General features: G+C 43.9%; 1 protein-coding gene across 1 annotated transcript in view; it reads left to right on the top strand.

The window, feature by feature from the left end:
• The window catches only part of drc1 (dynein regulatory complex subunit 1 homolog (Chlamydomonas)), a 66,333-nt gene that overhangs the window by 15,290 nt on the left and 25,551 nt on the right, over positions 1-25,492 (top strand). Inside the window, exons 5-9 of the mRNA XM_055635428.1 lie at positions 1,002-1,139; positions 5,315-5,401; positions 6,658-6,780; positions 10,414-10,553; positions 23,665-23,799. Of these exons, the coding sequence (XP_055491403.1) occupies positions 1,002-1,139; positions 5,315-5,401; positions 6,658-6,780; positions 10,414-10,553; positions 23,665-23,799 (623 nt within the window). The remainder of the gene's footprint in view (positions 1-1,001; positions 1,140-5,314; positions 5,402-6,657; positions 6,781-10,413; positions 10,554-23,664; positions 23,800-25,492) is intronic.

Below are 25,492 nucleotides of genomic sequence, written 5' to 3'. Positions count from 1 at the left end.
GAAAGCCTTGGGACCAGACACTTGTCAGATTTCGGACATTTTCGGATTTCCGAATGGAAGATTTTTAGCGTAGATTAGGTAGGTAGCGCGGGCGGCTTGAAAAGTCTGGAGCAGCTGCCTCCTCCCCGGAGACCGGGAGAATCATTGCATAAATGTTAGTTTGGAGGGATTTTATGTGGTGGTGGTGGAGTAGGGGTGAAGGGGGAAACTTTAATTCTTAGTCCCCTACCTGGTCGGCGACTCCCAACCTCGCGGAGCTGGGGGCTCCGTCCGGCTGCGGGCGGCGCCGGTTGGAGCTCCAACCCCGGCAACTCTACCCCTGGCTGCGCGGCTCCAAATCCAGCGACGCTCCGCGAATGTTGGGAGTCGGCGGCCACAGCGCTCCGGAGCTTGCCGCACGGCGACCCGGTAAGGCGTTGCCCACTCCCCGCTGGTATCCCAGCGCTGCGACGTCGCCGACTCCCAACATTCGCGGAGCTGGGGCATCCGGCCGCGGGCCGCGCTGGATTTGGAGCGCCTCGCAGCCAGGGGTAGAGTTGCCGGGGTCGGAGCTACAACCGGCGCCGCCCGCAGCCCCACCGGTCACAGCGCTGCGGAGCTTACTGCACGGCGACCCGGTAATGCATTGACTGCTCCCCGCCTCTCCGACCAGGTAGGGGACTAAGAATTAAAGTTTACCCCTTCACCCCCCCTTCACATAAAAGCCCTCCAAACTAACTGACTAACATTTAAGCAATGATTTACAGATGTTTAAGCGTCTCCCGGTCTCCGGGGAGGAGGCAGCCGCTACAGTAGTACAGACCTGGGTTGACCGTGGGTCGTTTTGGGTCAAGTTTGGCGCCAAACGCGAGCTTTGGTGCGCAGACGACATCTGGGAAAAATGGCCGGTTTTCGGAGTTTTTCGGTTTCTGGAACTCCGGATAAAAGGTTGTGCACCTGTAGCAGGATTGCAGATTTCACAGATTGTGCAGGTTTTCATTTTATTTATGTTCTCCATGCAGGAGCTAAAGTTGAGTGATGATCGTTATGTAAAAGATCTCAAGAAATTAGCTGAAGACATTGACCTGATGTTGGAACGTATGGAAGAACAAATAAAGACCTTATCCAAGTCCTATAGAATGGAAATGAAGGAGATAGAGGTGATGAATTTCACATGCAGCATAGTCTAAGTTGAAATCTAAAGTAATTAAAAGTATGAAAGACCAGTTATAGTTTTGCAACAGATGGTATATCTCATGTTATGATCTAGAATTGATTAAATGAAGAGGTGCTTCAAGATGTGACAGATTATTAACGCATGACATTCAGGTTGATAATGACAAAAACAAAAAGTAGTAAGCTTGTTTACCTGCAGAAACTGGTTCGGCAGGTAAACAAGCTAACTAAGCCTTTTCTGCCATTAATTAAAATGGCATGTTAACAAAGTTCAAAGAGCATTTCTAGATTGTGCAACAAATGTCAGGGAATTAATTTTAAAGCACAGATACATATACACAATTCAGCTGTATTTATTGCCCAAAGCAATAAATACAGCTGACATAAGACAGATTGCATTAAATGCAGATAATTGAAGTAATGAAACCAGTAGGGTGGTTTGGTTTATGCAGAGTTTTGTTGGCAGCAGCAGAGAGCTAGAGTGCAGGAGTGACTAATGGGGTACCGCAAGGCTCAGTGCTGGGACTCCAGCTATTTACAATATATACTAGACTAAGTGGGACCCGTTGGGTCCCATGTTCACACAGGAGGGCTGGTCCCCCGACGCAATATTCCACCTCTCCACCAATTCCAATATTGGTGGCCAGTGGGGGGGCTTTCTGGAGTGCTGGTATGGGTTCTTGGGGTGGCAGCTCAGTCCCTCAAGCCTGATCTGCTGGCAGCTCACTCATGGCTGGTGGGCTGGCAGTTGACTCATGACTGACTATTCCTTGAAATTCCATTTCGAGCTGGGTGCAAGGCCACCAAATTCAAGTGCAGTTTCTTACCACTACTATGAGCAGGGTGCAAGGCCACCAAATTCAAGTGCAGTTTCCAACCACTTCAAGCTGGATCCAAGGCCACCAAATTCAGTGGACATTTAGTGTGTTCAGTTGATTCACAGCTCAGACAGTCGTGACCTCTCCCTCCCCCATCATGCAGCGGCTGCAATACCCACACTTCCGGGTTTTATAACCCCTCCCCCCGGAAAAGGTGTGGCTTTCATGGCGTGATTGACAGGAGAGAGATTCTCAACATTTTTTAAACACTAATAACACTTTTATTTTTCATTGATGGGAAGAATTCTCTGCACCTGCTCAGCAGAGGGGGGACTGAGTAAGATGGCCAAAAATCACAGCCGTAAGTGGTAGCGTTTTATCTAAAATCAATATACAGTGCAAACAGGAAGTGCATTTGCAGTAGTGCCTTTTAAGTTCAAGCGAAAGCACCCAAGCTGCCATTTGCAGTAAGTAGTGCCTTTCAACTTCAAGCCAAAGCTCCCAAGCCCCCATTTGCAGTAAGTAGTGCCTTTCAACTTTAAACCAAAGCTCCCAAACCACCATTTGCAGTAAGTAGTGCCTTTCACCTTCAAGCCAAAGCACCCAAACAACCATTTTCAGGCAGTGCCTTTTTATCTCAAACAAACCATATTTTCATTTTCAAATCACATTAAAGGGACTCACAGTTGTGTAGACATTTGTTCAGTGTTATTCTGAGCTCAGAGAAACATTACCCTTGGCTTCATCCATCTTGCAGAGACTAAGTGAGGCACACCACTTCCTGGTTTTATAATCCTTCCCCCTCCCTCCAGCCAATGCCAAAGCACCCAACCACCATTTGCAGTAAGTAGTGCCTTTCAACTTCAAGCCAAAGCACCCAAGCCACCATTTGCAGTAAGTAGTGCCTTTCAACTTCAAGCCAAAGCTCCCAAGCCACCATTTGCAGTAAGTAGTGCCTTTCAACTTCAAGCCAAAGCACCCAAACAACCATTTGCAGGCAGTGCCTTTTTACTTCAAACAAACCATATTTTCATTTTCAAACCACATTAAGGGGACTCACAGTTGTGTAGACATTTGTTCAGTGTTATACAGAGCTCAGAGAGACGTTACCCTTGGTTTGACCCATCTTGCAGAGACTGAGTGAGGCACACCACTTCCTGGTTTTATAGTCCCTCCCCCTCACACCAGCAGGGGTAGCAGAGAGAAAGGTGAATTTTTTAAAAACATTAATATCTCTCTGATTTGTCATCGATGGGAAACCTCCTCCGCACCCGTAAGGCGGAGGGGGGCTCTGAGCAAGGTGGCCAAAAATGACAGCCGTAGGTGGCAGCGTTCTGTCGGAAATCGCAGCACAGTGGGCCAAAAGCAGTCAAAATCAGAGTTTTAGTAATTATATAGATTAATGATTTGTACGAGGGAATTGAATGCAACATCTCCAAGTTTGCGGATGACACGAAGCTGGGGGGCAGAGTTAGCTGTGAGGAGGATGCTAAGAGGCTGCAAGGTGACTTGGATGGGCTGGGTGAGTGGGCAAATGCATGGCAGATGCAGTATAATGTGGATAGACGTAAGGTTATCATCTTTGGTGGCAAAAACAGGAAAGTAGACTATTATCTAAATGATGGCCGATTAGGAAAAGGGGAGATGCAATGAGACCTGGGTGTCATTGTACACCAGTCATTGAAAGTAGGCATGCAGGTGCAGCAGGCAGTGAAGAAAGCGAATGGTATGTTAGCATTCACAGCAAAAGGATTTGCGTATAGGAGCAGGGAGATTCTACTGCAGTTGTACAGGGTATTGGTGAGACCACACCTGGAGTATTGTGTACAGTTTTGGTCTCCAAATCTGAGGAAAGACATTCTTGCCATAGAGGGAGTGCAGAGAAGGTTCACCAGACTGATTCCTGGGATGTCAGGACTGTCATATGAAGAAAGACTGGGTAGACTTGACTTGTACTCGCTAGAATTTAGAAGATTGAGGGGGGATCTTATAGAAACTTACAAAATTCTTAAGGGGTTGGACAGGCTAGATGCAGGAAGATTGTTCCCGATGTTGAGGAAGTCCAGGACAAGGGGTCAGTTTAAGGATAAAGGGGAAATCCTTTAGGACCGAGATGAGAAAAACATTTTTCACACAGAGTGGTGAATCTCTGGAATTCTCTGCCACAGAGGGTAGTTGAGGCCAGTTCATTGGCTATATTTATGAGGGAGTTAAGATGTGGCCCTTGTGGCTAATGTGATCAGGGGGTATGGAGAGAAGGCAGGTACAGGATATTGAGTTGGATGATCAGCCATGATCATATTGAATGGCGATGCAGGCTCGAAGGGCCGAATGGCTTACTCCTGCACCTATTTTCTATGTTTCTATGTTACTGGAAATTTAGTTTGTCCATTGTATGTTAAAGACTGATGAAATTAGTGGAGGGTATCAACCCTACAGTTAAAATTATTCACTGAATGTAAACCATGTGTTTTACACAGTGAATGGTAGGGCTCTGAGAAGTGTTATAGAGCAGAGGGATCTAGGAGTGCAGATACATAATTCATTGAAGGTGGCGTCATAGGTAGATAGGGTGGTCAAAAAGGCTTTTAGCACATTGCCCAGTCCATCATCGGTTCTGACCTCCCTACCATCGAGGGGATCTTTCGCAGTTGCTGCCTCAAAAAGGTTGGCAGCATCATCAAGGGCCCACACCATCCTGGCCACATACTCATCTCCCCGCTACCTTCAGAGGTAGAAGGTACAGGAGCCTGAAGACTGTAACGTCTAAGTTCAGAAACAGCTCTTCCCCACAGCCATCAGGCTATTAAACTCAACTCAAACAAAACTCTTAACATTAATAGCCCATTATCTGTTTAATTGCACTTTATCTGTTTTATTTATTCATGTGTGTATATATTTATATAATGGCATATGGACACACTAATCTGCTCTGTATTCATGCCTTCTATATTCTTATACTTTTATCTTTAATCTTTGTGATGTGAAATTCCAGATGCAATGATAGGGAAATCAGCACACTATCTCCCAGTTCCACAGCAGTTTTGATAAATGGCTCTGGTGTTGTTTTGCCATATCTCGCGTTCTATTCTGTTCTGTTTTTTACAGAATTCCACCTCATTTTTTTTCTTGCTTGTTTCATTTACAAAGAAGATTCATTATTTTCTTTTTACTGTCTTTTGTTCCCTCTTCTGCGAGCAAATCCTGGTTGTTTAGCAGCCTTGATAACTGACAGAGTAACAAAAAAATAATAATTTAAGCAAATGACTTGATATACCAGGATCTTACAGATATAGTTTGTGGGTCAGTTATTTATCCATTTCTATTTCTCTATTTAACAGAAAGCCTTTCAGCTGGAACGCCACGAACTAATGAAAAACAATCTATTGCTATGGGAAAAGAAAATGCAGACGCGAAGAGACAAAGAGGTGAATATTTTTAATGTCTACCAATCAAGTTATCAAGAATATTACAATTTTTGGAAGTATAGTTAACATAATTGAAACAGAATATAAATTATTAGTTGATCTATCTTATGCTCTCTGTGCAGCTAATCAGCTAAGTACATTGGCTTTGTGGATTTGTGACGCAATGTTTTCAGAGCAACTTGCTATTTTCCAGCTCAAACTACACTATTTCTGATCAGCCTTTAAAAAGATCAAATATTGCAAACAGGTGTTTAAACTAGTGAGAGAGTGAACGAGTTACCAGACAAAAACTGACCGGTTAGCTGGGGAGGTGGATCTTGTGAGCAGGAGTCTACCATAAAAACAAGACTTAAGTAGTTAATTTCTTTAAAATGCTGTTTGAAGAAAGATTATATGTGCTCATTTCTGCTTTATTTTAAGAAGTTTTGAATTCAATCAAGGAGAATGCAAAACATTTTACAATTGGTTAGTTTAGTTTTGCGTTACTTTTACTGAGAATGCAAAACAGCTTACAATTGTTTAGTTTAGTCTTGCGTTCTCAAAAAGATTTAAACACTTAAAAATACTATAAAGCTAGTATCTGTCATAGAAACATAGAAAATGGGTGCAGGAGTAGGCCATTCGGCCCTTCGAGCCTGCACCGCCATTCGATATGATCATGGTTGATTATCCAACTCAGTATCCCATCCCTGCCTTCTCTCCATACCTCCTGATCTCTTTAGCCACAAGGGCCACATCTAACTCCCTCTTAAATATAGCCAATGAACTGGCCTCAACCACCTTCTGTGGCAGAGAATTCCACACTCACCACTCTCTCTGTAAAAAATGATTTTCTCATCTCGGTCCTAAAAGACTTCCCTCTTATCCTTAAACTGTGACCCCTAGTTCTGGACTTCCCCAACATCGGGAATAATCTTCCTGCATCTAGCCTGTCCAACCCCTTAAGAATTTTGTAAGTTTCTATAAGATCCCCCCTCAATCTTCTAAATTCTAGCGTGTACAAGCCGAGTCTATCCAGTCTTTCTTCATAATAATGTATAATCCTATTGATAAATAAACTTTAAATTAATAGACAAAATACATACGTCAGGGTACTCATGCAAGTGAAAGTTACAAGTTGAACTTGGAGAACATGGGGATGAGGGGGTGCTCAGTTGCAATCAACAGTCCATACAGTAGAAAATAAGTTGGGCAAAGAATGTGCTTATTTTGTGAACTATTTGATCCGAGTCCACATTTTAATGTTATTTTCTCAGATCGAGTATCTTGTGGTCAGAATGGAGAAGGTGGAAGAGTATGAGAATCAGCTTCAGCAGGTGCGGGTGCAAGATGCAGAGGAATACGATATGATCAAAATGAAGTTGCTGACTGATGTAGAGGTATGTGGTCTGCTCACAAATTGAAATTTCCATTTTGCTGAAGTCAGATTATGAATAAAGTAGTTACGTGCCTAAATATGTTAAGATAGCTATGAAGAAAAATACCTGAGTGTGTTATAATGTTACAGTTGCAGAGAAAGTGCACATTAAGGAATAATGCAAGGGCCACAATGAAGTAGGTGGGGAGATCGGGAATAAACCCTTATGCCCCTGTCTCACTTAGGAAACCTGAACGGAAACCTCTGGAGACTTTGCGCCTCACCCAAGGTTTCCGTGCGGTTCCTGGAGGTTCCCGGAGGTTTTTGTCAGTCTCCCTATCTGCTTCCACTACCTGCAACTTCCGGGAACCGCATGGAAACCTTGGGTGGGGCGCAAAGTCTCCAGAGGTTTCCGTTCAGGTTTCCTAAGTGGGACAGGGGTATTAGTCTACAAGAGGACGTTCAGTAGGCAGATGACAGTGAGGTGAAAGCTGGGCTAGAATCAGTTGGTATGTGCTTTCAAGCTTTTGTATCTTTCGCCTGACAGGAGAGGGGTGAAGAAGGAATGACTGGGGTGCGGGTGCTACCGGTTTTTCCGAGACACCATGGTGTAGATGGGGGAGGCTGGTTTGTGTGATGGACTGGGCTACATTGGCAATTCTCTGGCAATTTCATGTAATCTTGGACTGAGCTGTTGCCAAATCCAGTTGTGATACATCCTGGTAGGATGCTTTCTTCGGCACATCTATAGAAGTTGATAAAAGTTGTTGGAGGGATGCTGAACTACTTTAGTATTCTGAGGAAGTAGAGGGGTTGGTGTACTTTCTGAGGTAGCTTCAGTGTGGTTGGTCCTAAACAGATTGTTGGTGACATTTACACCAATGAAATTGAAGGTCTCGACCATCTCTCTACTTCGGCACCATTGATGCTGACCGGGGCATAGTACACTTTCTAGTTTCCTGAAGTCAGTAACTAGCTCCTTCATCGTGTTGATATTGAGGGAGAGGTTGTAATCTTTACACCATGTTACAAAACTCTCAGGCAGACGAACAATGCTGGAGAAACTCAGCGGTTGAAGCAGCACAGGGCTCTCACTTAACTTTTTTTCCCTGTTGCCAGCCGGGCAACCGTGACAGCTTTTTAGGTTGTCAAATGACAGTTTAGGTGGTCATTAAGATGGTTTGCATGACACGTGTTCGATAATGTGCTTGGACGAATTGCGTAGTTACCAGTCGGAATTATGCTCAATGAAGCATTCACATATTATGTTCAAGAAGGAACTGCAGATGCTGGAAAATCGAAGGTAGACAAGTGCTGGTGAAACTCAGCGGGCGCGGCAGCATCTATGGAGCGAAGGAAATCGGTCTGAAGAAGGGTTTCGGCAGGAAACGTTGCCTATTTCCTTCGCTCCATAGATGCTGCCGCATCCGCTGAGTTACTTCAGCACTTTTGTCTACATTCACATATTATTTCTGCTTCAAATAACTCACAAACTAAATATATTCACCAATCAAGACATGATATATACCACAATGACGCAGCAAAATTATAATACAATATCTCAACTCTTTTTACACGTTGCAATTAATGCCATTTTCATTAGTTCGTTCCACTTCAAAACAAAAATGTGGTTGGATTATTCAGCGTATGATCAACCTGTGTCAATAAATCCTGGACCATGGTAACATATATACTTAACCATGCACACTACAGATTGATGCAAGCATGGTGTCTGTGAAGGACTGAAAATGATCATGACATGGCCATAGCATGGATCGTTATTGCTATTGGCACAGAAACACTCTCGCTTCCCACATAATTTATCCATAACAAAATAAACAGGTTGCAAGCAAATTTCTAAAGACATTTTATGATAATAGCTGTTAAAACCGACTATACCCATCTGGCAGGTTAAACATTACACTGATTGACAAGAGATGGGCAAAGGACATAACTGCAGCAAATGTGGTAATCTGTTTAAAAGAGAGAGAGAGAGTCCTTCCTTTGCTGTATCTTTCCATTCCCATTCTTCTATTTGTGATGATATTGAGTGTGACGCTTACGCACCTCAACTTCAATCAAAAGATTTGGCCCTATCTACTGGTACCATCCATTTAGGGAGATTATACTGCATCAATCTATATTTCACAGACTGATTTATTCCACTGCCGTCGACTCTTATGAGTTCAGCTGTCAATAATCACAATCTTGAACATTGATTCCATTTTCAACCAAGGAGGAGATGCTTCCAACTAATAAAGCTCTTTAAGCAGTCTGTATGCCATGAACAGTATGTTCAATATTTATATTAGGTTGTAGTTGTATTATATCCAAAATATAATTTCGTTGTCCTTTACAACTGCGAGATGTGTGGCTTGACCTTTTAAAGCCAATTACTGTTATGCATCTACCCTCCCTCAGCCCCCCTGCTGTCTCCTCCCATCCCCCAGCCTTCGGGCTACTCCTCCTTTTCCCTTTCTTGTCCCCACCCACCCCCGCCCCCGATCAGTCTGAAGAAGGGTTTCGGCCCGAAACGTTGCTTATTTCCTTTGCTCCATAGATGCTGCTGCACCCGCTGAGTTTCTCCAGCTTTTTTGTGTAACCTTCGATTCTCCAGCATCTGCAGTTCCCTCTTAAATACTGTTATGCATCTAATTGTATTGTCTCTTTTTAACTTTGCCCCTCCTCTAAGCAAAGGTAATTACACGAGGTAACAAAGGTTTTCAATTTCTTTCTGTGTATGTAATCCCCCTGTGGATAGTGGTAAATTATGAGAGATTTTTGTAAAATATGTAAGCACATTTACAGAACCCTGTTTTAAAATCAAAAAAGGTAGAGAAAATAATTTCGGAGAAAGAAAAATGTGCTATGTTAACATAAACAAGGAATATTGTTTATAGGTAGACACAAAATGCAGGAGTAACTCAGTGGGACAAAGAGGCATCTCTGGAGAGAAGGTGACGTTTAGGGTCGAGACCGGTATGAAGAAGGGTCTCGACCCAAAACGTCACCCATTCCTTCCTGCAGTTCTTTCCTGCAAATATTGTTTATAGTATTTCCTCTCCAAGTGCGTGGTGTATCTGGCCCAAGGGAGCAGAAGTCTTGCTGAGTCTTAACAAGCAGCCCTTCAGAATCACTGCCACATTGTGTGCTTTAATATAGAGGGTAATAAGCAGCTCTTTTAGGTGGAAGAGTTGTTGGGGGTGGGGAGAGAGTAAAGTTTCACTTCATGCAATTGGAAATGCTAAATGTTAGATGCAAGTGGTGGGTATCTCAAATGATGCAATCGGTAAATGTCCAGATAGAATTTGACACATGCCGCAGAATGGGATAAATATAGCCAACCTAAATATACCAATAATACATGCAAAATCCCATTGGTATTTATGTTTTGAAATCAGAATATCATAGAGGAATTTGCACATGTGACAATAAAGCACATTGACCATAGGGTTGAAGTTGAATGGTTTCTAATTAATATGGTTTTCTTCACAAAGAATTCATATACTCACTGATCTATATTTGTCTCTCATTTCTTAGAACATGCTTTTCAGCAACTGCACAGTTAAAAATACGTAATCTGTTAACATGACGAGCATCTCGTTTGTCAGCCGTGCATAAAGTAGCATCATTTAAGAACCAATATTTATTTTAGATTTTGGAGCAGCAGCTGGAGCAGATGAAAGCTACGTATCAACTAAATCAAGAGAAACTTGAATATAACTTCCAGGTGTTGAAGAAACGTGATGAGGAGAACACAATAACCAAAATGCAGCAGAAGAGGAAAATTGCAAGGTTACATTTAAATTTACATTGAACTTTACAGCATTGAAGCAGGTTGTTCAATGCAAAAGGTGTACACTGGGGATAAACTGTTTCGAAACATTTTGAAACAAGTTTATTAATGGATAACCCCTTGAGATGGACAGTCATCTCGTTTTCGAGGGGGTCCAACATAGAACATACAGCACAAGACATAACATGCATAGAGGCTCTCATTGACCCACCTACCCACACACCAATCCCAAAACCCCTCCATCCCCACTTGTTATAGTTTATAATAATTGTTAATTGGCTTTACATATCCAATAATAATAATAGTTATGTGTTACAGCATAATGTTAATGCATAATACCATATACCACCTATCATACATCGTACGTTCATACATACTATCAACATTATTACATGATATATTATTTCATGATATTGTGACATAATACAATATAAGACCTTGTTACACTATGCAATACAATAATACATAAGTATGATGGCCATGCATATACAATAGTTATGCCAAATGATCACACACAGAGCAAGCTAGATAAAGGAGCTCGAAGACTCTAATACTAGAAACAGGTACATGGTTTTATAAGGAAGGGTAAAAGTGTATTTTTAAATAGACGAAATGAGCTAATAGCTCTTATGGTACTAGGCAGAGTGTTCTAGTCAGAAGGAGCTTTGAATTTAAATGCACGTCTCCCAATTTCTTTGTTAGTTCTTGGAATGAAAAAGAAGGGTTGCTGAATATGTCTTAGTGAATATGAGGGTGTGTATGGTAATAGGTCTTGTTTTAAATAAGAAGGGTAATTGAGATGGATGCATTTAAAGATGAACTGGAACCAGTGGTAGCATCTTCGAGCGTGGGGGGATAACCAGTTTAGAGTTTCATACATAGAACAGTGGTGAGTTATATATGGACACCTTAAAATAAATCTGCAAAGACTATTATAAACTACATTAAGGGGTTGAAGATGTGTATCAAATGTATTAGAAACATAGAAATTAGGTGCAGGAGTAGGCCATTCGGCCCTTCGAGCCTGCACCACCATTCAATATGATCATGGCTGATCATCCAACTCAGTATCCCGTACCTGCCTTTCGCTCGATACCCCCTGATCCGCTTAGCCACAATGGCCACATCCAATTCCCTCTTAAATATAGCCAATGAACTGGCCTCAACTACCCTCTGTGGCAGAGAGTTCCAGAGATTCACCACTCTCTGTGTGAAAAATGTTCTCCTCATCTCGGTTTTAAAGGATTTCCCCCTTATCCTTAAGCTGTGACCCCTTGTCCTGGACTTCCCCAACATCGGGAACAATCTTCCTGCATCTAGCCTGTCCAACCCCTTAAGAATTTTGTAAGTTTCTATAAGATCCACTCTCAATCTCCTAAATTCTAGAGAGTATAAACCAAGTCTATCCAGTCTTTCTTCATAAGACAGTCCTGACATCCCAGGAATCAGTCTGGTGAACCTTCTCTGCACTCCCTCTATGGCAAGAATGTCCTTCCTCAGATTAGGAGACCAAAACTGTACGCAATACTCCAGGTGTGGTCTCACCAAGACCCTGTACAACTGCAGTAGAACCTCCCTGCTCCTATACTCAAATCCTCTTGCTATGAAAGCCAACATACCATTCACTTTCTTTACTGCCTGCTGCACCTGCATGCCTACCTTCAATGACTGGTGTACCATGACACCCAGGTCTCGCTGCATCTCCCCCTTTCCCAATCGGCCACCATTTAGATAATAATCTGCTTTCCCGTTTTTGCCACCAAAATGGATAACCTCACATTTATCCACATTATACTGCATCTGCCAAACATTTGCCCACTCACCCAGCCTATCCAAGTCACCTTGCAGTCTCCTAGCATCCTCCTCACACCTAACACTGCCCCCCAGCTTAGTGTCATCCGCAAACTTGGAGATATTGCCTTCAATTCCCTCATCCAGATCATTAATATATATTGTAAATAGCTGGGGTCCCAGTACTGAGCCTTGCGGTACCCCACTAGTCACTGCCTGCCATTGTGAAAAGGACCCGTTTACTCCTACTCTTTGCTTCCTGTTTGCCAGCCAGTTCTCTATCCACATCAATACTGAACCCCCAATGCCATTTGCTTTAAGTTTGTATACTAATCTCTTATGTGGGACCTTGTCGAAAGCCTTCTGGAAGTCCAGATACACCACATCCACTGGTTCTCCCCTATCCACGCTACTAGTTACATCCTCGAAAAATTCTATAAGATTCGTCAGACATGATTTACCTTTCGTAAATCCATGCTGACTTTGTCCAATGATTTCACCACTTTCCAAATGTGCTGCTATCCCATCTTTAATAACTGACTCTAGCAGTATAGACAATATCAGCATAATCCAGTGTTGGTAGTAGTAGTTGAGAGACAATTCTTTTTCTCACCTGAAAGGTGAAACAATTTATATGGCGGTAAAGAATAGCTAGATTACAGCTGAGTTTTTTAGTAATCGTCTCACTATGCTGCGTAAATGAAAGCGTTGGGTCGAACCAAACACCAAGATATTTGAAGTTCAATACTTGTTCTAATTGTGATCTTTCATTAAATGATATAGTCAGATCTACAGAATTACCAAGGCCTTGTCTGGTACCAAATAACATACTGCATGATTTATTTTTATTTAAAATTAATTTGTTAAATAATAGCCATTTCTGAACAGAAGTAAGATCTGATTGAAGGGTTCTTTCAATTTCAGACTTGTTAGTACTAGATGTATATAGCACTGCATCATCGGCATATAGTTGTGTTTGACAGTCAGAACAGATATTAGGGATGTCGTTTATGAAAATAGAGAAAAGGAGTGGTCCCAAGGACGAACCTTGCGGGACCCCCTTCTCAACAATTAAAGAATTGGATTGACTTCCATTAAAGGTGACACATTGGCGTCTGTTATGAAGGTATGAGTTAATCCACAGTAGATTGTTTTGAGAAAGACCAATAGAGTAAAGTTTATCAAGCAGTAGGTAGTGGTCAATAACATCAAAGGCCTTGGTTAGATCAAGAAAGATGGCACCGGTGAGTTTACCATCCTCAGAAGCAGTGAACACATCGCTGGTGAGTTTTAACAGATCTGTAGTTGTGGAGTGATTAGGTCTGAACCCAGACTGGCATGGAGATAGAATGTTGAAAGTTGAGACATAATGTGATAGCTGGTTGAACACTAGTTTCTTGAGGATTTTAGCCACCGAGTTGATAATTGAGATGGGGCGGTAATAGTAAGATTAAACCCGCCCCAGGACGCATTGCGGCATACTTCAAAGCAGCGGTGTGGAATCACAGATAGACACAAGATTTGAAGTAACATAGTAAAGAATAAAGAGACATCAATTTATCAGTTTGATCCATGTAATGAGGGTGGGAGCGGAGGGCACGTAATCCCTCATCGTAACTCCTCATAAAATACAGATCAAACTTCAAACTGGTAAGTTCTCGTTTAATCTTACTATTTTACTTCGGAGTCACGTGAGTGACTACGTGAAGATTTCAAAGCTTCTGTGATTTCAAACCGTGTAACAGCTTTATATCACTCGCTGCCGAAGCCTTTGAGGGAGGAAGCGTGTTATCATAATCAACCAATGAATCTGTTTATAGAAAAACAATGGTATTTTTACAATAACACTGAAGAATTTTAAATGCTCCCCTTGGCTAATTTAAAATATTTGCAGATCGGAATCTTCCCTGCAAATAAAACAGGTTTTGTCAACAGTTTATAATAAATTATTTCTCTGAACGTTTACCCCCACCATTCTGCTGTAGTCAGGATGTGGTTTACAGGCACGTCCATTCTTTTGCCGTTGACGTGGAAGCTTGTCCTGGAATGAAAACTTTGTACATGTTAGTTTTATCCCAGGAGCTTTAATACCTGCTTGAGCCATCTCAAAAAAGGCTTGTTACCCGACCACAAGGTTTTTTGTGACCAACCCACAAGGCTTTTCATCTCCCTCGAATAATTAGGTTGTGTCTATGTAAGGTAATAGGGTCATGGCACATTACCGTGTTTTCTGGCGGGTAAGCCCGGGTTTTATGACTGGATAAGGTGTTCCTGGTTTGGTTTGACCATTCCCTGGACAATGATAGAGATCTGGTCTGAAGCTATGAGCATGGTGTCCAGTAGTAAATAGGAGTAGTGACTGGACCCTCTGTGCTGCTCCGTGTGCCTTCAACAATGTGTTTAGTGCATAGAAGGTTCAGGTTTAGGGCTCTGGCTGGTGGGTATCCCCTGAAGTATGGTTAACCACTGTGACATCCCATATATGGGTGTACCTGGTCTAGGGGTTTAGAGTTTTAATACCCTTCAAATTTACCACCAGCCAGTGACCCCATGGCCTGTTGTCCTGTAGCTGTTTTGAAACAACAGGCAGGGCAATTCTAGCTGTGTTGATGGTACTGTAGCCGAATCCTTCATCGTGATGAAGGTTCTCCAGGAATTCCAGTTCGTAGTAACTGTATCGGATGAGTAGGTTCTCCCTGTATCCTTGCAGTACTTCTCTTGATGCTGGACAAGTGTTGTAGTCCAGTGGATGTTCAAAAGGATGCTGACATGGTGTCGATTGTTCAGTATAACAATCCCAGTCCCAGAGGCTTGCGCAGAATCTGCAGCTCAGGAGCTTATTTTTTCCCATGGCACAGTTGACTTGTGCCCGGCTCCGATTGTTAATAATTCTGGGTACTGGGAAATACCATCCAAGTTTCAACAACCATGTCATGGCGTAAAGTGAAACAATGGCTGCGTAAGTCCGTCAGGTACTATCAAATACCTGAAGCAGAATCCTTTTGTACTGTGCGTTGTTCTCGATTGGTGAGGCAGAAGGGAAAAATACATAGAATTAATTTCACCAATGCAGCGTGAACGCATTTGTCTATCAATATTATAAATACATTCTTGAATGACAACATGACCTATAGGTCAGAAAAGTTAATATATATAGCTGACGAGCTTTCTGCTGGAACTATCTGTCCCAGAGAAATTTTTAATGAGGATTCCACTGCCCCAGGGTCTGGTTTCCCCCGCGACATACATAGGACATCCCCAAACACCTGGTGATATAGCGTTGATGCAAATAATCGATATCAGATTCACATTCCATTTTAATTGTCATTGTCAGTGTGCAGTACAGAGACAATGAAATGCATTAATATCTGTTGCATCATATAGCTTGATAGTTTTGTTAAAACTTTATATGAAAACATCTAATTGATGTTGCCCTTAATATTATGTGACCTGGTGTCTGTCACTGTATTTTGCTTACCGGGCAGGTAAGTTGTTGATAGTCAAATACATCTATGGATATACCATTGCCAAATTGTTTTGACCAACTTGTCATATGATACCGACTTTATGCTGCCATATGGTTAATATAGGCCACCTCCATAGTGTAGTCTATTTATACCCATACATGCAAGTGCTTTAAAACTCATAAAATTCACCCGAACATTTTTTAGATAATTAATGCCCAGTATAAGTGGTAACCCCACCACTGTCTTTCTGATATTACTTCAGTGGGTAACTTCATGAGATGCTCAATGACAACCTATATGTTGTTTTTGATACTAACATCTGAATCATGTAGACAGAAATGGTACCATTTTTTCCCAATTACAGGTGCACAACCTTTTATCCGAAAGCCTTGGGACCAGACACTTTTCGTAATTCAGAATTTTTCGGCTTTCGGAATGGAAGATTTTTTAGCGTAGATTTTAACGGCTGGCTCAGTGGTAGAGTGCTCGGCTCATATCCGCAAGGTCGCGAGTTTGCGCCTCGATCCCGGCAGTTACTCGATCGCGAGTTTGAGTCTTCAATGGAGTTTTTTCTTGCAGAATAAGAGCATAGGGAGGGTTAGGCTGGGATCATTCCTTTGCGAATAGAGACTACTGCGGGATGTAGGAGAGGTGTCTGACTGTGGGATGGGCAGCTCAGCAGTGATTGCCCACCATTATTCTCAAAACTGATGACCAAAACTCGTCCCTCCAACTCCAGGGAATCCGACCCCGATGGGCCCTCTACGGCGATACTGGAGTTTCTAACACAAGCCCCAGTCTGTTAGCTGCGCCCCCTCATCCGCAAACCTCTTCCCTCTGGAGTTGAAGCGGGGCTGGGCCTCAGGGTTGTTTGCTGGCTGTGAGTCTCTGGGATCTCCGTGCTTGCAGTGGGCCCTGGGGGTCGGTGTCCCGATGAGGGGGCGCAGCTCGGGCAGTGGGCGAACTGTGACTTGTCGCTGTAGCAGCGCATCGGGGAGCGGCTTGTGGTGGTCCTGACGGAGGAGCTCCTGTCCAGCACTTAGCAGCAGACGCAGGACCACAACAACCCCGCTCCCCGATGCGCCGCTACAGCGACAAGTAGCAGTTTTGACTTCACAGCCAGAGGCTGCGCCCCCACATCCGCAACCTGGGTTCCTCTGGAGTTGGAGCGGGGGTGGGTTAACGTGTTTTCTGCTGGCTTCAGGTCTCCGGAATCTCCGTGCATTGCCCGTCGGTGTCCCGTTGGTCCTGACGATCTCCGGTCACCCCCCTGGACTGGATCTGAGACTGGGAACTTCACCGCCCTTGCCCCCTCCCTCTGCAACTGCAAAAGGTCCACAGTCTCAGTCTCAGATCCTGTACAGGGGGGTGGCCAGGAGACTCACAGCCCGAGCTGCGCCCCCCTCATCCGCAACCTCAACACCAGACGCACCTTGCACACCATCAGCTTCGGTCCCTACGGGGAGCGTGTTCCTCTGGAGTTGGAACGGGGCTGGGCTGCTGCTGGCTGTGGGTCTCGGGGATCTCAAGGCTTGCAGTGGGCCTGGGGGTCGGTGTCCCGTTGGTGTTCCTGACATCTCCGGTGATTGGCACTAGCTCCGACGTGAAGACAGTCCAAAATTTTGCCCACGCTGGTCTGCGGAGGGCGCTCAGCATGGAGAGGGGAGGAAAGGGGTCTCACACATGCCCAAGCATGCAGAGGGGTGTAGGTGGGGGAAACTTAAGGGAGCGACAATTTGCTGCTGCCTGCCCGCTGAGTTAAAAAGTTCTCATGCAGGACTCACGATACACTGTGTATCGTGAGGCTACCACTCTACTTTTTTAAACTGAGTACTCGCAGGCTTTGAGCAGATTGTCAATTATTAACCCTCCCGCGCAATATACCCTCACCTTCTCTTTTATGAATGGGGATTTAGTTCCCCTTTCTTCGAGGACCGACCGGAGATTTCCGCTGTCACCTCTGCGGGCTGTACACTCAATGAACGTTTTCAATGACCTTTCTTCAAGGACTGAAAAAATGTCGCTATTCGGAGGTTTTCGTTATTTGGATCTTCGGATAAAAGGTTGTGCACCTGTACTCTGTTATTTGTCGAGTAGTTGGTAGTTTGACCATTAATTTGTTGCTTGTTTGTGCCAATTCAACTATGTTGTCTCTTGGCAACATTATAGTTACGTGGACTGAATTAATATGAAAGCCAAGATAGTCCAGGAAAGCGCTCTATATGCTGGTAGGAACCAGACCCACCTACCTCCATGGTTATTGGCGGTTTTGTGTTTTCTGTTTTCTGAGTGCTTTTGTTCTGAGGACGTGCTGGCGACGTTGGGGGGAGGCGCATTTTCCAGGGGGTCCGCGGCGGGCCCTGATCTAAAAGATCTTTGGGGATAGTGCGGCCCCAAGCGTTCACCAGTCCCATATTCTAGACATCGACTGGTGGATGCCGTGAGGTGCTGCTGCTTGGGTATCGGAAGTCGTGGTTTGCTCGTCCCGGGGCCTGCCCTCATGATGCCGAAGGTTTTTGATGCCTCTTCCATCTCCTTCAGCTTTTTGTTCAGATCTCTCCCAAATAGCAGTGAGTCTGCCTCCGCAGCTGGGGCTTTGCTCAAGCCTGCAAATTTTGAGATTGAGGGCAGGTGTTATATTTCCCTTCGGAGATTGTTTAGTTCGAATTGTGTGGTACACCTTAATACCAGCACTTTCTGGTGGTATGTGTTCATCTCGTTATCTCCACAGAACGAGCATAGACTGTGATAGCTGACGTCAGGAGCCTTCGGATCCGCTGTAGCTTGAGTTTTTATGCCCGCATAAGGGCCCCCACAATCGCAGATTTTGCTGTTTGAGGCTTATTCCCCTTAAGGGCCTCACAGTTCTCTGGTGCTGTATATTCTTGCAGCTCCTCGGCGAGCACCTTTTTTAGTAGAGTTTTGTGCTGGCTGCCATTGTTTTGGCTCCGGCGGTGCTCCAGCCCGTGGGGTTGCTACGAAGCGGTCCACCACACCCAACAGCTGTTCCTGATCCTGCACCTCATGCATACTCCCGATTTTGTCCGCCTGCCCCATTTGCAGACCAGCCCTGCCCTGGTCACCAATGCTAGCCTCCTGCTCCAACCCGTGGTATGAGGGTAGCAAAGGGCAGTGCCTGACACGACACTATGGAGGAGGTGCCTGTCCTGTCTCGCCGGGAGCGCTGCTGTTCCCGGTGGACCTTCTCCTCCAGGAGCTGCTAAATGCAGCTCAGGCGGCTGTCTCTCTCTGCTTTGGTAGAGACATGTCCCCCTCCGACGAATCGGAGACGACCGGCCGTTTGGCTTCCTGGCCGCTTTCCCAGTCCGCCGTGCAGGCTCTGGCGAGACTGGCTTGGCTCGGTCTCAGGGATAGCGAAAAACGCTCTGCGAGCGACGCTGCCGCCGGTTGCTGCCCCGCTGGTAGAGTTGGAGCGGGGCAGTTTCTCTTTGCGAGTTTTTTGCGTTGTGTTCCTGAAATCTGTAATAAAACACAACTGCAAACTCACCTTTCCAATGCCCAAGAGCCGCTCCTGCAGCTCAGGCGGCTGTCTCTCCCCCTCCTGGGTGGAGAGACGTCCCAGTCCGATGTCGGCTCCACCGCCCGGTTTTACACACATCCAGCCCGCTGCTCAGGCGCTAGCGGGCTGGCTCGGTCGCGGTGTCGGGTTTGCGGACCGCCCGCTAAGCGGTCCTACCGCCTGTTGCTGCCCAATGACGTTTCCTCCGTCGAGCGGGCAGGTGCAGCATTTTCCCCAGCCCGCTGTTGATGCTGACGGGCTTGGTGCAGTGTCGGGAGCGGGCCGCTGATTAGCGGTCCTTGCTCTCTCTCTCTCTCTGCACTCGGGCTGCTGCTCACCTGCACTCGGGCTGCAGCGCACTCACGCCAGCACTGCACAGTGGGTCCCCTTACCGGCTCCGCAAAAGTCGGAAGCCTCCTCCCGCCCGCCTGCCTGCCTCACCTGGACAGTACTCGAGGGCGAGCGAGGACTGAGGGGACCTCCAACGCAGTGCTAGCGCCGTCTTCCTGCGCTCTCTTGATGTCGCCCCTGTGGAGAGTTACCGGCACCGGCACAGCTCCCATCCATGGTCCGCCGGTGAGTGCGGTCCTGGTAGCGTCTTTCCTCCCCTCCCGACAACGGAAAAAACTCCTCCCGGAGTCCAAGGGGGCCGCTTGCATGCCCTGCGGGGAACAAGCAGACGCAAAGGGGCTGTAAAAATAAAGGTAAGTACTTACCTAAACTTAGTTTTTCTCGTTTCTGCGGGAGCCCTGTCTCCCGCCTGCCGCTGTTGCCTGCTGAAACGTAATGCCGCAATGCGTCCTGGGGCGGGCTTCTTCACGTAGTTACAAGTTGAGAAGGACAAATTAAACAGGTCGCATAGTGGGTACATTAGAATATTAGCTCCTAACTTAATGAATTTATCTCAATTGGTCCAAATCCACAATCATCCTTTAATTCATTAATAGCATGTTGAACGTCAACAGGTTTTATTTTTTGAAAAGAAAAAGAGCTTCTACATGTAGAGGTAGCTGGAAAGTCACATATAATAGATGAGTCAAATACAGTAGAGCTACATACAGTAGAGAAGTGCTGGTTGAAAGCATTGGATATAACAGCAGGGTCCTGAATGATGTCATTGTTGACCCGAATCTGAGTGCTGATATTTTGATTTGATTTATTAAGAACATTATTTAGTCTTTTCCAAAACTTTTTTGGATTATGCATGTCTTCAGAAAGATGTTTTTTAAAATGACTTGATTTAGCATTACGTGTTTTTGTCGTACACTGATTCCTTAAGGACCTATATTTTTCGCAATCAGCAGGGTCCTTTGTTTCCCTGAAAGTCTTCCAGACTTTATCCCGTTCACAAGAGTCTTTGATTTACCACCTCAGATCATATGTCCTGTTCCCCTCCTAGTGTTTTCCTGTCATCTCTCCACCTATTGCAAATTCCATGTTCTCCGCACTTTGCGTAATATCTTTCCTGGCTTTTGATTGAATTTTCATGCTATGATTGTTGTATAATGCATTTCAAAAGGATAATAGGTAAATATTGTGCTTCACATTATATTTAACTGTAAAGGCCTGTGTAAATAAGTAATCTACACAATTTGAAGTTCAAGATTATCTTTAATCAGTACCCATATTATAACGGTACAGCAGGTCATTAGTTGTTAGTTCATCGTTACCGCTTCCAAGACTGACTAGTGTAGGAAGTGGGTGTTAGTATGAATCATTCAGTAAAGTGGGGTTAGTGATTTTATTCTACTATGATTGGTTCACATGCAATAACCAATCTACAGCCTGGAAGACCCAAGTTGGTCTTTTTCTACTGATCCAAGCCGAGTTAGCAGTAGGGATAATAAAATATTTCTTGGTACATAGCTACATCAGGGTCTTAAACATCATATTGGTTTATATAGAATATGATTATTGATCCTTAGTGACTTAGTATATCATAGAATACTCTCATGTGTTGCTTCTGTGCAGATATAAACTACAAATTGTCTTGTATGTGCTCACTGGTTCTCGATACCCACCAAAACCTAATTTCTACTCAAAACATTGTAAACTGATTTGCATCAGACAAATCCTACCTCCTGGCTAATATTTTTATAGGAAAGGATCATCTTTCCCCCTATCCTCTTTTTTTTCCATCTCTAAAGGATGGTTGATGAGCTAATCTGCCGTGCATTCAGAAAGTATTCAGATCCCTTCACTTTTCCCACATTTTGTTACATTGCAGCCTTATTCTAAAATTGATTAAATTATCTTTTTTTTTTATCATCAATCTACACACAATACCCCATAATACAAAAAGCGAAAACAGGTGTTTAGAAATTTTGGCAAAGTAATTAAAAATAAATAACTGAAATATCACATTTACATAAGTATTCAGACCCTTTACTCAGTTGAGGCACCTTTAGCAACGTTTACAGCCTCAAGTCTTCTATGACGCTACTAGCTTGGCACACCTGTATTTGGGTAATTTCTCCCATTCTTCTCTGCAGATCCTCTCAAGCTCTGTCAAGTTGGATGGGGAGCGTCGATGCACAGTTATTTTCAGGTCCCTCCAGAGATGTTCGATCGGGTTCAAGTCTGGGCTCTGGCTGGGCCACTCGAGGACATCCACAGACTTGTCAGGAAACCACTCCTGCATTGTCTTGGCTGTGTGCTTAGGGTCATTGTCCTGTTGGAAGGCGAACCTCCGCCCCAGTCTGAGGTCCAGAACGCTCTGGACCAGGTTTTCATCAAGGATCTCTCTGTACTTTGCTCCGTTCATCTTTCCCCCGATCCTGACTAGTCTCCCAGTTCCTGCCACTGAAAAAACATCTCCACAGCATGATGCTGCCACCACCATGCTTCACCATAGGTATGGTATTGGCCAGGTGATGAGCGGTGCATGGTTTCCTCCAGACGTGACGCTTGGCATTTAGGCCAGAGAGTTCAATCTTGGTTTCATCAGACCAGAGAATCTTGTTTCTCATGGTCTAAGAGTCCTTTAGGTGCCTTTGGGCAAACTACAAGTGTGCTGCCATGTGCCTTTTATGAGGAGTGGCTTCCGTCTGGCCACTATACCATAAAGGCCTGGTTGGTGGAGTGCTGCAGATATAGTTGTCCTTCTGGAAGGTTCTCCCATCTCCACAGACAAACTCTGGAGCTCTGTCAGAGTGACCATCGGGTTCTTGGTCACTTCCCTGACCAAGGCCTTTCTCCCCCGATTGCTCAGTTTGGCCGGGCGGCTAGCTCTATGAAGACTCCTGGTGGTTCCAAAGTTCTTCTATTTAAGAATGACGGAGGCCACTGTGCTATTCAGTACCTGCAGCGCTGCAGAAATTGTTTTATACCCTTCCCCTGATCTGTGCCTCGACACAATCCTGTCTCGGAGGTCTACGGATGATTCCTTCGCTTGGTTTTTGCTCTGACATGCACTCTCAACTGTGGGACCTTATATATACAGGTGTGTGCCTTTCCAAATCATGTCCAATCAATTTAATGTACCGCTGGTGGACTCCAATCAAGTTGTAGAAACATCTCAAGGATAATCAATGGAAACAGGATGAACCTAAGCTCAATTTTGATTGTCATATCAAAGGGTCTGAATACTTATGTAAATGTGATATTTCCGTTTGTTTTTTTTTAATTGCTTTGCAAAAACTTCTAAAAACCTGCTTTTGCTTCTTCATTCTGGGATAATGTGTGTAGATTGATGATAAAAAAAAAGAATTTTAATCCAAAATGTGGAAAAAGTGAAGGGGTCTGAATACTTTCTGAATGCACTGTAAGTCAATGCAGAATCTCTCTTCAATATTTCTGTGAATGCTTTATTTTTTTTTGTATTTCAAAACAACAGTTGGCATCTTTCTTCAGGAACTTGGAGCCTTAAAGCAATATGAAACTTTATGAAAGCAAACAATGTACTCTTATGTGTCGGTATGGTAATTAAAAAAAAAAAAATCCTGAAGATTCGGGTGTGATATCATTAATGTTTTTCAGTAAAGTATCATTTGGTGAAACTGATATTTTATCTCGAGCAACAAATGCATAATTGATGTTAGGGTTTAGTTTTCAGTGGGAATAGGACACTGTATTGAAAATGATGCTTAATTAAATATTGTTCTGATATCCCTGAAATTTATGAACAATGAAGGATAATGGAAAGTTTCTAATGAGCAATGTAACTTTCAAAACTGGTTACCTAATTTAGGGCATGATAAGATTGGAGGAGGAAAGTGTTACTGTCATGACAAAATGAACTTGGCTTGAATCAGTAGAAAATGAAGATGGGGAATTGCAGAGTTTAATTATGATTTCTCTAATTACATTTTTACTGTTTAATTTGCTTCACAGGCTGCATGATTCTCTGAACAGACTTCTGGTAAAATTTAGTAAACAAGAGAAAATGTATCGAGAAGAGAACCAGTCCCTAACTGACCAGTACAAGAGAACGGTGGAACTTTACAAGGACCTTCAGAAGAAAATGAGGTTTGCAAAATCCCAGTTGAAGTCCTGTAATTACTTATTTGTACTTTTAAACAAAACTAGACCAAGTGCAGACCCGTTGGGCCCTGTCCCCAACGCAATATTCCACCACTCACTCGTAGCCCCCAACTGCGTAGGCGCGGTTGAGGGGTTCCCATTGTGACATCAGAGATCCCCGTTGTGACGCGAGTCATGGCAACACTCCCCCAACTGCGCCTCGCCATGCCTCTTCCTACCCCTATCCTCCTCCATTCCTCCTCATCCCCCAGCAATCCATCCTCTCCTCTTCACCCTCCCTTTTCTTTCCCCTCTCCTTTTTTTAAATGAAATTCTCAATGAAAATTTCGTTTCTTCTTTAAAATAACCTAAACACTGTTAGCTGTTAATGAAAACGGAAGAATTTGATTAAAACTTTTTTTGAAAATTGCGTTTTTTAATGTAAATGAGATTCGGGATCCCATTGTGATGTCATTGTGACGTCGAGCGCGGCTGATTGTCGAATCCCATTGTGAAGTCGAATGCGGCTGACGGGCGGATCAAGTGGAAAAGTGGTAAAAATTGTAGCGCTATCGTGTACCATTTTGGTGGGGTTTTGGGATCTCACGCACACATACATACAAATTGACAAACAAGATGAGAGTTAGTAATATAGATATAAAATTATAATATAGATGATTTGTGTGTTTTTTGTAACGCAATCTATTTTTCTGATCTGACGTTTGGAAAATTGATTTTGAGATCTGAACAAACATACTCTTAAATCATTCAATGATAGATCTTTGGACTTGAATTTACTGCAGTACATTTGGAGCTCTCAATTTCTCTTACTTTTCTCCTATGGTTTCTCTACATCCTTGTTTAGTTTGGTTTTGAGATACAGGGATACAGCACGGAAACATACCCACCGAGTCTGTGACGACCAGCGATCCCCAAACATTAACACTACCCTACACACGCTAGGGAATATTTTATATTTGTAGCAAGCCAATTAACCTGCAAACGTTTACGTCTCTGGAGTATTTTTTCTCACGCTTTGCTTGGTGTAGTTCTGACATTGCCATGGAATGTGCATACTTGGAATGTGCATACATCTGACAAAGTTAACCATGCAATGTTGAATCTCGTTTGCTCTCATCAAGATTAAAAAGGCTTTGCATTTATTAGCAAAATAATCCTCGCTGTTGCCGTACCCTGGAGGACGGTAGATTAGCGGCAGATTACATGGCAAGTTTAGCAAATTTGCAGGTGATACAAAGGTGGGTGGTTTTGCAGATAGTGAAGATGGTTGTGAAAAATTGCAGAACGATCTTAATCGATAGACCAGGTGGTCTGAGGAATGGTTAATAAAATTTAATGTAGAGAAACGTGAGGTGTTGCATTTTGGGAAGTCTAACATGGGCAGGACCTACACAATGAACGGTAGGGCTCTGGGTAGTGTAGCGCAGAGGGATCCAGGAGTGCAGGTGCATAGTTCCTTGAAGTTGGAGTCGCAGGTAGATCGGGTGGTCAAAAAGGCTTTTGGCACTTTGGCCTTCATTAGCCAGAGTATTAGGTATGGAAGTTGAGAGGTCATGTTGCAGTTGCATAAGATGTTGGTGAGTATTGTGTTCAGTTCTGGACACTGTCTTATAGGAAAGATTTTATCAAGCTGGAAAGGGTACAGAGAAGATTTATGAGGATGTTGCCAGGTCTAGAG

This window comes from Leucoraja erinacea, chromosome 5 (genome assembly GCF_028641065.1).
Source record: "Leucoraja erinacea ecotype New England chromosome 5, Leri_hhj_1, whole genome shotgun sequence".
Lineage (NCBI taxonomy): Eukaryota > Metazoa > Chordata > Chondrichthyes > Rajiformes > Rajidae > Leucoraja > Leucoraja erinaceus.
Note: the sequence above shows the minus strand (reverse complement) of the source record. Positions and strands in the feature narration are given on the sequence as shown.